Genomic DNA, 12,158 nt, shown 5'->3' with positions numbered 1-12,158 from the left:
GGTGGGGGTGAGGGAGAATCACGAGGGAGCTTCCCTTAAAACTGAGTACAGCCGTTTAAAGGTTTTTTTTTTTTTTTAATTATCCCGAGGTCCCTGCCTTTCTGGTGCTTAAATACACTTCCTTTTATGAAATAATAATGAGGCAACAGCGTGGGGTGTTTAGCACGGAATCTTCCCGGCAAATAAAATGGTGAAAACCTAATAATGGTCTCTCGTTTTCAAGATTTTATTTTGCTCAGATGAAATAGCCTAATTCGTGGAGAACTGTGGTCCGAGCTAGTGTGAGGATTTTAAATGAGGACATAAACACAGACAAAGCAGGATTCCATAACGGTCTGGGAGCAGAGTCTGACGGAAATTGAGATGAGCCACGCATGTCGCTTAAACTCTTCCAGGAGCCACACTTTAAAAATCAACAGGAACAAGTGAAATTAATTTTGGCCATACATTTAATTGGATGCGCTGTACCAAGTATTTCCACTTAAGCGTACGAGCCACATAAAGCTGAATATCACAATATTGTATGTTCTCCCGGGCACAGAAATCTTTAAAGTTTCCCGTGTTTCCTGCACCCTCTTTCTGTGTCCACATAAGGCGCGTCTCGAGTTTTCGGACCCCCCACGTGACTGCTGGCCACAGTGCTGGGCAGTGTGGGCAGGAAGAGGAAGGTCAGAGCTGAACCTGGCCACCGGGTCTGAGTGCACTCGCCAGCCAGCTGGGTCTCACGCCTGGGGCTTTGGCACGAGGGCACCATCCAGCCTTTTACTTCGTGTATTTGTTTGGGGTCACACTTGGCATGTCCTGGGGCCGCAGGACAAGGGGGTGCGCTGCTCCCTGGTACTCAGAGAGGGGGTCCAACCTGGGCATCTCCCGCCCACAAAGCGTGTGCTAGCCCTTTGCTCCGTCCCCGCAGTCCTGGCCAGCTTTTGCGTGCCACCGTGCTGCCAGGCTGCAGGGACGTTCAGAGCTCTGCTCCGCTGGCCGTGTGACTTTCCCGGGGGTCCCCCAGGATTCCCTGTGCTTGTCATCATCACCGGGGCTCTTGTGCCGACTTCAGTTTTGCTGACTTGCTTAGGTCCTTCTCTGCAGGGTGGCCCTTGCTCCCTGCCTTTGCCGGCAGCTCTGCCGCACCCCTGGGCCAGTGTCACCTGCCGTGTGCTCTGGCGCCGCCCCCCCTCACGGTGGACACCTCACCGTCTTCCTGCCAGCTCCGCCTGCCTCTCCATCCTCTGTTAGCTCCGTCGGGCACCTGCGCCAGGCCCGGGGGTTGCTGCCGCAGCATGCAGCCCACAGGCCAGGGGCAGGCGGGCTGCTCTCGAGGCTTGGCACTAAAGGCCAGCGATGGACTGGACGTGGGGTCCTCGGGAGGCTGTTCCAAAGAGCCTTGGAGCTGTCCCCAAGCACTGTCCAGCTTGTGTGAGGCCCCGAGGTCAACCCCAGCTCTGCATGTCCGCCCCTCGCCCCCCCATATGTGGCCTGGTGGTCCCCCATCAACTCCAGCCTGAGTGCCACCAGGGTGAGGACACACTGGGAAAGGACTCTGGAGCCCACCTCTTGCACAGGTACCCCGGGAGCGTGACCTCGGACCCCCAGGGAGTGAGAAACCACTGCACGTGTCCTCTAGCACGCAGAGCCGAAGCTGGCCAGCTCCTAAGGTGGCAGCCACACGCCTTGGTCCCCTAACGCAAGGGTGACATCCATCGCAGTTCCTGCTTCAGGGAGTCTAGCGGGTTCTGCCCGCATCAGGGGGGAGGAGACTGCACCAAGGACGCGGGGAGGAGGCATCAGCGGCTGCTGCAGAGCCTGAGTCCCTCCCTTCCCTGCCGGGCCTGCTCACCCTGTCCCGGTAACTTGGAACATTATTGTTCAGAACCCCCCTAGTGATGCTCCGAGGACCATCACGGTGTCAGCCACACTCCTTAACACCACACTCTCCCCGAGTCTGGGGGTCCTGGGCCTTTACACCGACGTTCCGTCATCCAGAGGGGCAGTCACGCGAGAAGGCATCTCAGGATGGTTCCGTCTCTTCCCCGAAATGCGAAATGAAGAGGATCACTGAGGCACCACGGAGGAGCCGTCTGTCTTCTCTGTTTCTGTGGATGGGCAAATTAATCTGTATGTGAAGTCCCAGGGAAATTGACATGAAATAAAGATTTCATGCCTCCCAGTGTATCCGTGTTGCCCATGAAATGAGATTAGAAGGAATTTCTGATTTTACAGTTGTCATACTATTTCTTTTTTTTAAATCATGCTCGCGCGTCCCTTCTCTTCTCAAGAGCTGAGTTTGAACCCAGGGGCCAGTCCCCGATTTGGCATTTCCTATTTTTCGGCTGCCTTGCTCTGCTTTAGAGCTGAGAACAGGCTTCCTTATGTGGAACGGAGCTGGGGATGTGTGAGCTGTTCTCAGCTCTAAAAATGAAACCTGCGCTTCTGCCAGACAGCGGCGAGTTCTCTGCCCCTGTCCCGAGGGACCTGACGTTCTGGAAAGCTCCCTGAGCCCAGAGCTGTGTCCCCCTCTCCCTGCCTCTCACACACCAGCCTTGGGGGTGGGTGTCGGTATCGGGGAAGAAAGGGGACACGGGTATAGGGCGGCCCCTATGTGGGAAATGGGGGAGGGAGAAAGTCTGAGCCCCCCGCCCCCCGCCCCCCGTGGATCTTTGGGGGCAGTGTTCTTCCGGGAAACTTATGTCTTATGTCTTACACCCCCCCCCCGCCCTCTCCTCTCCCCGCCTCAGCGCGGCCCTCCCTCTCCTGCTTTCTCCCACCCCCCACATCCCCACCACAACTCCGCTCACCAGAGAACCCCGATTCCTTAATAAATTATGAACATGCGTTCCCTCCTGCCTGCCGGCGCCAGGGCTAAGTGTTGGCAGACTCCTCCGGTCCCCGGTGCCCTAATTGATCTGCCGTTTGATGAATCATTTAGACCCTGCACACAGAAGGCCCCGTCTGATGGACGCGCCTCAAGGCGCCCTGTTTTAAGTCCTGTTCTCGGCAGCTCAGCCCGGCTGCTGCCCCCTAAGTGTGGGGGGAGGGGGGGCGGAGGGGGCTGGTGAGCAGGACGGCTCTGGGCTAAGTTCACAGTCGGACTCGGGACCTACCAGGGCAGATGTCTGGGCTCAGCTCAGCCTAGAGGGAGGCTCGGAGTTCGGGTTCTGGCCCGTGGAGTGCAGAAGCTTAGTCGTGGCTGCTGTGGGTCCGATGAGACCGGTGTTGTGGGCTGAAATCCCCGTGAGCCCCATTCCGCGGCCCGTGCACCTGGGCCCTGTGTCTAGGTGACCTGCTCCCTGTCCCGCCTCCAGGAGGAGCCTCTGTCCTTGGCCCTGCAGGTGGCCAGAGGCTGGGAAGGTCATGGCAAAGCCCTGAGCCTTGCAGAGAGCAGAGGCCCACCCGAGCAAGCCTCCCTCTCAGCCGCCAGCCCCCGCTGCCCTCACAAGCAGGCCTGGGAGGAGAGTGTCCGTCCTCAGCCTCCTGGGGACAGCTCTGACCCAACGCTCGGGCACAAAGCAAAGATCACTGACCCTGGAGCGCCGGCTGGTTTTTCCCAGAGGTTCCCAGATTCCAACAGGCCTCCCAGCCCCAGTTCCTTCTCACATGCACCCACCTTCTTCTGTAAGTGGGGGCCCCGGGGCTGAGCTTGTGGGGGTCCCAAGTTATTACTCCCTTAAGAAACCATCACTCTGGGGCAGCAGTCATCATGATTTTCAGCATCATTGGGCTTGGCTTGGTGTGGGGGGGGGGCACACCTGGCAATGCCCAGGGGTTCCTCCTGGCTCTGCACTCAGGAGCTATTCCTGGCCGTGCTGGGGGACCCAGTGGGATCACGAGAACGAACCAGGCGAGCGCCTTCCCCACGGTGCTGTCTCTCTGGCCCCGACGCATCGTGTCTGAACCCACAGAAGGCTCCTGCTGCAGGGGTGCAGAGCCGGGACCTTGCTGAGAGGTTCTGCCAGGTGCCAAACACGGCCGGGAGGGCACGGGGAGGCAGAGGAGGAGCTGCTGCCCGCCAAGGCGGCCTTCCTGCCGGAAGCACGACTTCCTGCTCCAACACTCATTCCTCTCAGGGCCACATCCGTGGCTCCTCCTCTCTCTGCATTTACCAAGCCCCTCTTGCACCCTGCAGCCCGCCCATGGAGGGGCCCCTGACTCCATCCCTACCAGCCACCTGCCCTGCACCCCTGCGCTCGCTAGCCTCAGCTCTGCTCCTAGCTGGCCAGCTCAGCGCTACACCCCTCTGCGGACCTTGGGCAAAGCCTTCCCCTTCCCATTTTTATAGCAGTTAGTGGGAGTTACAGTGCCTTCATCCCCAAACGTGGTGACTTCAGACATTCCACTCGGGAATACCTTCTGGGACAGGAACCACCAGGAGTGTCTCAGCTGCATCTTGGGGGCTGCCGGGGACACAGCTACCTGGAGAGGGAAGGTGCCATCTCGTGAGGTGGTGTGTCACTTGTCTATGGGGGGGTGAGGGGGTGCTGGCTGCAGGGGGGAGCCTCTGCCCCTTTCCACGTGGGAGCTGGGGGGTCCCACGGCGTGGCAGCTTCCCTTCAGGGGGCCGCTGCGGCGTGGCAGTGTGTGGAGAGAGCTGTGGACCCACCCCGCTGTGCAGATAAATTCATCCTTATTGACGGACAAGGCTAGCCCGGCATGTGGGCCAGGGGGCGGGAATTGCTGCGAGCCTGTGGAGGATACACCCAGTCCGCGTCAAGTCCTAGGGGACCGGGAGCCCAGCCGGCCTCGGAATGGCTTTCTGGCCACCTCCACAAGTACGTGTGGGACGCTCTGGTTCTGGGAAGGGGAAAAGGATCTTCCTACGGAGGCCAACGCACAGCCACCTGGGGAAACGGACTCATCTCCGACGTGCAGGGAGAGATGTGGACAGAATGAGAGCACAAAGGTCAGGTCATGACCATGAGGGAGGATGGAACTCCTTCCTGGCAGAGGGGGCCTTTGCTCTGGGTTTTGATGGACGAGTAGGAGCTCGGGCGGAGGAAGGAGGCGGGCTGTCTCTCCATGTAGAAGTGACAAGGGAGCAGTAGCGGAGAGTTGGGTGGCCTGGAAGGCTGTAGGGTTAGAGGGCCAGGGGTTGGCGGGGGGGGGGGGGGGCTACAACTTTGGATTTTAAGGGCCATGTGAAGGCCCCGAGCCTAAGATCTAGGGGGGTGGACAGGACACAGAGGTCAGGAGCCTGGGAGATCTCGAGTGGCAGATTCAGAGGGGACAGGAGGGAGGGCTGGGCTCCGGGGTTATCTTGGCAGGGCTGGGGGGGCACGGGAAGTCATGAGGGTCCTGCTCCACCCTCCACCTGTGTGTTGGCTCCCTGCGGGCCCACTGCCAGCCCGTGCCCATGTCCCGGGCACCACTGGCCAGCTGTGTGCGGAGAATGTCCCTCCATGCTGTCTCAGGGAGGCCTGGGCCGCAGGCCACCCCCTTCCATGGGGGGACCTGGTGGAGAACCAGCTTCCCGGAGTCCACACGGCACTCACAGGCCCCTCCAAGCGCCTCCTGGGAGCTCTGGGCCCCAGTGACTTGGGAAGGAACAGGAGCGCGGGGTGACCCTGCACACGGCACTTGGCCACTCGCAACCCCTCGTCCTCGAGCCCCGAGACGGCGAGACGGAGGCGGTGTTTATCTCAGGAGGGGCCCGGCAGCCCCGGCCTCGCTCAGCGGGTTGGTTTTCATCATTCTGGTGATTTCAGCTGCGGGCTACAATTTCCACTTGCAGCGAGGTATTAAATTGAAATTACCCTAGATGTAATTGTCGCACAAAATGATCCTGGACGGTGGAAATGGATGCTTCTGTCGGGCGGGGCGGGCTTGCTTCGGCGGAGGGCTGGGGGGCTGCCGGGGCGAGCTGGGCGGGGGCTGGCTGCAGCTGCGGCCCAGACTGTGCTCTGCTAGCCCCAGGGCAGCTCATGGGAACCTCAGTCCCCTGGCTCGGGGTGCGAGAAACCTCTCGGTCTGTGATTCGGCACAATTAGGTGCCCCCTGAGGGCCACGTGGGACGTGGAGGCGGGGCAGCAGGCACAGGCCCTGCCCTGGTTCCGGCTCGTTCTCACCTGCCCTGGCCTTCCCCCCCACAGGTGCTCCACGCTGACGTACTGCCGGGACCTGTCGCCCACCAGCATCATCATCACCTTCCACAACGAGGCCCGCTCGGCGCTGCTCAGGACCATCCGCAGGTAGCGCCCCTGCCCTTGCCTCCGCTCCCGCCAGCCGGGGACACCGGGACCCCCTGCCCTTCTGAGTGCACTGTCGGGCACGCGTTCAGCACAGAGAGCACACAGAGCACACACAGAGTACATAACACACAGAGCACACAGCACACGAAACAGAGCACACGGCACATGGCACAGACAACACAGCACATATACATAGAGCACACAGTGCACACAGAGCACACACCACATACCCGCGGAGCACACAGCACACAACACACAGAGCACACAGAGCATGCACAGAGCTCACGCAGCACATAGCATATGCACACAGAGCACACAGCACACACAATGTGCAGGGAGAATATACAGGCACACACAATACATGCAAACGGAACATAGCAGATGCAAAGAGCATACACAAAGAATACAAGGAGGGCTGGAGTGATAGCACAGCAGGTAGGGTGTTTGCCTTGCACGCGACCGACCCAGGTTTGATTCCCAGCATCCCGTATGGTCCCCCAAGCACCACCAGGAGTGATTCCTTAGTGCATGAACCAGGAGTAAGCCCTGTGCATCGCTGGGTGTGACCCAAAAAGCAAAAATAAGGAAAAAAAAGAATACAAGGAAAACTCTTGGTAGCTTGCACGGCAGAGCCTGGCAAGCTACCCATGGCATATTCGATATGCCAAAAACAGTAACAGCTAGACTCACAATGGAGACGTTACTGGTGCCCACTTGAGCAAATCAATGAGCAAGGGGATGACAGTGACAGTGACAGTGACAAGGAGCGCATGCATACACATGCCACACAGCACACTTAAAGCATGTGTGCACACAGAGATCACAGAGAGGCGCACACCTACATACAAAGCACACAGGTAGAACATACATAGCATGCAGAACACACAGAGAGTACCAAAGCACACAGCATACAACAGCACAAACCGCATACATGCACACACAGAGCATGCATCACACTTGCAGCGTGCATGCACAGAGGACATAGATGCACACACAGAACTTACATATACAAAGCGCACACAGAACACACACAGAGAATACATAAAGTACACACACATACATAGAGCATGCACATGCACAGAGCGTATGTGCACACAAGGAGCATACATGCACAGCGAGGACACACGAAGAATGTGTGCACACAGAGATACACTAATCCACACGGCACACATCTGTGCATGCATGCACACACAGCCCATGTGTGCACACAGAGACACACCGCTCTACACATAGCACACATCTGTGCACAGAGCACGCACGTACACACACAGATACACTGATCCACACAGCACACATCTGTGCACAGAGCACGCGTGCACACACAGAGATACACTGATCCACACACAGCACATGTCTGTGCACAGAGCACGCGTGCACACACAGAGATTCACTGATCCACACACCATACGTCTGTGTAGAACAAGTGTGCACACGCAGACCATGCATGCACGTAGCAGGCTGTGCTCCCGACTCTCTGGCCCCTTGCCTGGATGACTCGGGGGTCTGTTTCCCACCTCCCAGGAACTGCTGGCAGAAGCCAGGCCCCAGCTCGGAGCCCCGGGGGACGCCTTGGGTGCACCTCGAGCCCTGGGGGACAGACAGGCCCACAGCAGAGCAGGCGGCTTTGAGGCACCCGCCCAGGGAAGGCAACGAGCTGCTTCTTGAAGTTCCCGTGGCTGGGAGTCCTTTTTCTGGGATTCATCACCTCTCTTCCTGTCCTGGCTGCAGAGAGGGCACTGGGGGAGGAGCACTTCCGGCCTGGTTTTGTCACCCGTGATGGCGCTTCCCTCGGTGCTTTTCTCCGGGAGGCTGAGGGTGTGGCTGGAGGCTCCCATCAGGGAGGACACTTAGACGAGACCCCTTGCCTGTGCCCTGCGCCCTCCCTCCTGCTGCCCGGGGCCTCCCGAGTAAGCTGGGGCCACACGGCCATGGGCAGGCGTCCTGAAGTACTGGGGCGGGACCGACCTGGTGAAGGTTTCCTGCGAGGACAGCCAGCAGGTCCCAGAGGGCAGGCGCTGGTGGGGCCTGTGCCCGGAGACTCTCAGCCCACCCCTCCCCAGGCGTCACCAGGGCTTTGGGGCTGCAGAGCCTGGTCACCTTTTCTGTGGCTCTTTAGTAAAGCACTGGATTTAGAGGAGCAGGGGTTATTTTTTGGTTTTTTGTTTGTTTGTTTGTTTTGCTTTTGGGGTCACACTTGGCGATGCTCAGGGGTTACTTCTGGCTCTGCACTCAGGAATTACTCCTGGCGGTGCTCAGGGGACCATATGGGATGCTTGGAATCGAACCCGGGTGGGCCACGTGCAAGGCAAACACCCTCTCCGCTGTGCTATCACTCCAGCCTCATAGAGGAGCAGTTTCTTAGGTAAAAAGTGGTTGACTTTATGTTTGTTTGTTTCTTCCGGGCTGGGGGCCGCACATGGTGGTGCTCAGGGGACTCCATGCAGTGCTGGAGAGCGACGCTGGGTCAGCCCCCCTGCCAGGCATGTGCCTCGACCTGGACCATCTCTCTGGTCCTAAACATCTAAAAAATAGACGAAAAAGTGAAAATCTGGTGCCTCGTTTACTTGCCCTGCACCTCTCTGCCTCAGTTTCCCTTTCTGCAATGCTGGGGCTGTGGGTACGGAGCTAGTTCCAGGAAGGCCAAGGGGAGCCAGTGAGCTCAGGCAGAGCTGGTGTCAGGGGCAGTACCCAGGTCCGGGGGCGGCCGTGCCCCCACACGGGGCTGTCCTGGGAGACCCCTGAACGCACAGCCCCCTCCCCGGGGGGCGTCAGCCAGGAGTCTGCAGTGAGGCTCCGAAGTTCGCTTCTCTGAGGGACCCTCAGGTGATGCTGAGACTCAAGGGTGATGGTCCGTCGGAGGGCAGAGGCAGACGCTGCGCCCCAAGCCTGGCTCGAACCCCTTCCTGCAGGCTGCACCCCCCCATACGACGGCTCACACACACACACACACACACACACACACACACACACACATGCACACGCACACAGTCCCCGAGTCACGCCAGGCAGTGCCAGGCGACTCCGCCACCTCCCAACTCAGCAGGCAGCCGGCCGCTGGGGCGTGAGGGCACCGGTATTTACAGAGTGTGGGGGAGCCGCCCCCCTGCTCCCCTGCTCTGCGCGCGAGGAATTGAGCGGCGATTTCCCACCTATCTCCTTGTTCCCGACACACAAAAGCCTGTGAAGTAGGTCAAGTATTAATATCGCCGGCTTTTACAAGCAGAATGTAATTACAGCTGGATGGAAAAGGAAGGCCGGGCGCGCCGGGGGCTCCGTGGCACAGCCTGCAGGGGGGAGGGCGGAGGGGGCAGCCACCCGGCCACCCACGCTGCCAGGCCCTGCTCCTACGGAGAGGGCACAACAGGTGCAACGCAGAAGGTGGTGACCCTGCCCTCTGCGGGGTGGGGTGGGGGGAGGGGGTGGGCTGCATGGAGAATGCTCTGTGCTGGAATGACGCGGCCACGGCAGGGTTCGGGCCGTCTGCCAGTGAGCACCTGCCCCACTGCTGGGTGGGGAAGAAGGTGCCCGGGGAAGGGGTGGGGGGAGGAGTGGGCCCGGCTGGGTCTGCAGGGAAGGGCTGGGAGCTGGGCAGGGCGGGGGGTGTCCAGAGAAGAAGAGTTCAGGCAAGGGGGCCCAGCCGGATCCAGGTTGGGGAGGCTGCGGGGGTGCAAAAAGAGGGGCTTGGTGGGGCGCATCGGGGCCAGCCCAGCCCCGGGTGGAGCCCCCTGTGGCCTCAGGGCTCCCAAGGAGCCGCCCAACAAGCAGGTGTTCCGGGAAACGCAGTAATTAGCGCTTACTGCTGACGATGTCTCTTCTTCCTTTTTGAAACCCAAGGAAAAAAATTTTCTTTTTTCTGTATTCGCTAATCATCTCTCAGTTCAGCCGCTACCGAGCTGAGCCGCACACGATTTACCTTTTGATGTTCACAGAGGAGAAGGCTTGAATTTCAAAGCGCCGGCAGGGATTTGGGGGAAGGCGCAGGCAGGCGCAGGAGCCCCAATCAAACCTCATTAGCGGGTATTCTTCCCGCGCTCCCTCACACCTCCCCCCGCCTCTCCCGGGAGGGTCTGCAGACGCTATCTTTGGGACCCACCTCCGCCTGCCCAGCCACGCGCCCCCGAACAGCGGGCTCAGGACCCTTCTCCGCCCTCCCCGAGTTTCCATGGCGAGAGCCAGGTCCCCCTGCAGGAGTCTGCGCCCTGCGTCCCGGGACCCCAGAAGTACAGGGCGATCACTCCTCTGAGAGGAATTCTCCTCAGATCCACTGGCACTGTTGCACTGTCGTCCCGTTGCTCATCAATTGGCTCGAGCGGGCACCAGTAACGTCTCCATTGTGAGACTTGTTGTTACTGTTTTTGGCATATCGAATACGCCACGGGGAGCTTGCCAGGCTCTGCCGTGCGGGCGGGAGACTCTCGGTAGCTTGCTGGGCTCTCCAAGAGGGATGGAGGAATCGAACCCAGGTCGGCCGCGTGCAAGGCAAATGTCCTCCCCGCTGTGCTATGGCTCCAGTCCGGACGTCTGGCCTCCCTGAATATCTTCAGGGCTCTGGGTGTCCCATGGTGGTGAGGCCCAGGCTGTTTAGAAGGCGCCCTGCAGTTTGTGATGTTCAGGAAAAGGGGTTCGTGGCCACCTGAGGAAGGTCCAGGACCCCCTGTGAGCATGGGAGCCCCCGCCCCCACGCCTGGACTTCTGGGGAGGACAGAGGGCCACTGGGTCCCACAAACTTCCCGCAGCGTGGCAGGGTGAGCCGAGCAGACCTGGCGCTCAATGCTTTAGATGCGCTTCCTGCACGCCCTCTCCTCACAGGGAAGGGGCTGCCCCTGGGACTCCCCGCCAGAAGGGACTCTGACTGCACAGAGTGGCATAGCCACTTGCTCAGGATCACACAGCTATTGGAAACTGCACCCAGCCCGCAGCTGCAAGGAGTCTTCTTCCTCCTCCCGGGCCTCCTCCCCAGGGTGGCAGGGAGCCTGGCTGGAGGGGTGGTACAGGCTGACTCCAGCCCCCACAGGGGCGCCCTCTCTGGCCAGCTGAGAGGCAGGACGGTCAGCCTCAGAGGCGCATGGCATGCCAGCGCCGGAAGCCCCCAGCCCCCAGGGAGGACGTGGCCTGTGGCGCAGCCACGGGAGGTCCTGCGTTATGCAGGAGAGGACGGTGCTTGCGGGGGGCGGGGGGCGTCTGTGAAGGGGGTGCGGGTAGATAGTGGGGGCCTTCCGGGGCTCTACCAACTTTCTGATTGACATCGGGAGGCGAGTCCAGGCCAGGGCTGGCCGTGTCGGAGAGCTCTCAGCTCGGGGGGCTGTGCAGGGGGCGGGGCCTGGACCCCAGTCCACAGTGGCAGGAGGGCAAAGGTGAGGGAAGCAGCCGGTCACACTCACTGATCAGAGGTGGGGCCAGGGGGAGCCTAGGGTGGGCCGAGGGTGATGCCCGGGGGTCTGTTGGGAGGGAGGTGAGTGGCCGAGGTGCCCCCCCCTCCCCGCCCAGGACAGAGCTCTGGGGTTGGGCGGGCCCGGGTGCTGCTCGCCCGGTGCCAGGGGAAGCACCAACATCTTTTCTGTATCCGCCTCAGCATCCTGAACCGAACCCCCGCGAAGCTGATCGAGGAGATCATACTCGTCGACGACTTCAGCAAGGACCGTGAGTGCGGCAGAGACCCGGCTGGCCCGAGCAGGCGGGCGGGCGTGGTTTCAGGGGGACGTCAGAGGGCAGAGGGCAAACAGGCTGGGGTCTGAAGGACCTCGAGGAGCCCGTGGGTGGGGAGTGAGGCTTCAGGTGGGGCACAGCCCTGGGCCTGAGGCACCACCCCTCGGGTTCTACCCTGCGAGTCTGCGGAGACTCCGCGAGGGACACGGAGAAGCCTCCAGATGGCGGAGGGTGCGTGCCGCCGCCCTCTGACTGTGCTTCCGGTCCAGGGAAGGACTCGGCAGCTTCAGAGGCTCAGAACCCAGAGCCGGGAGGGACCGGCACTTAGGC

General features: G+C 60.5%; 1 protein-coding gene across 1 annotated transcript in view; it reads left to right on the top strand.

Annotated features, from left to right (window-relative positions):
• Positions 1 to 12,158, top strand: part of GALNT14 (polypeptide N-acetylgalactosaminyltransferase 14) — a 135,376-nt gene that overhangs the window by 99,812 nt on the left and 23,406 nt on the right. The window contains exons 3-4 of the mRNA XM_055122820.1: positions 6,084 to 6,182; positions 11,755 to 11,822. Coding sequence (XP_054978795.1) covers positions 6,084 to 6,182; positions 11,755 to 11,822 — 167 coding nt within the window. The remainder of the gene's footprint in view (positions 1 to 6,083; positions 6,183 to 11,754; positions 11,823 to 12,158) is intronic.

The sequence above is a fragment of the Sorex araneus genome, chromosome X (assembly GCF_027595985.1).
Source record: "Sorex araneus isolate mSorAra2 chromosome X, mSorAra2.pri, whole genome shotgun sequence".
NCBI classification, from domain to species: Eukaryota; Metazoa; Chordata; class Mammalia; order Eulipotyphla; family Soricidae; genus Sorex; species Sorex araneus.
The sequence above is the reverse complement of the archived record's forward strand: the minus strand, read 5'-3'. Positions and strand labels throughout refer to the sequence as shown.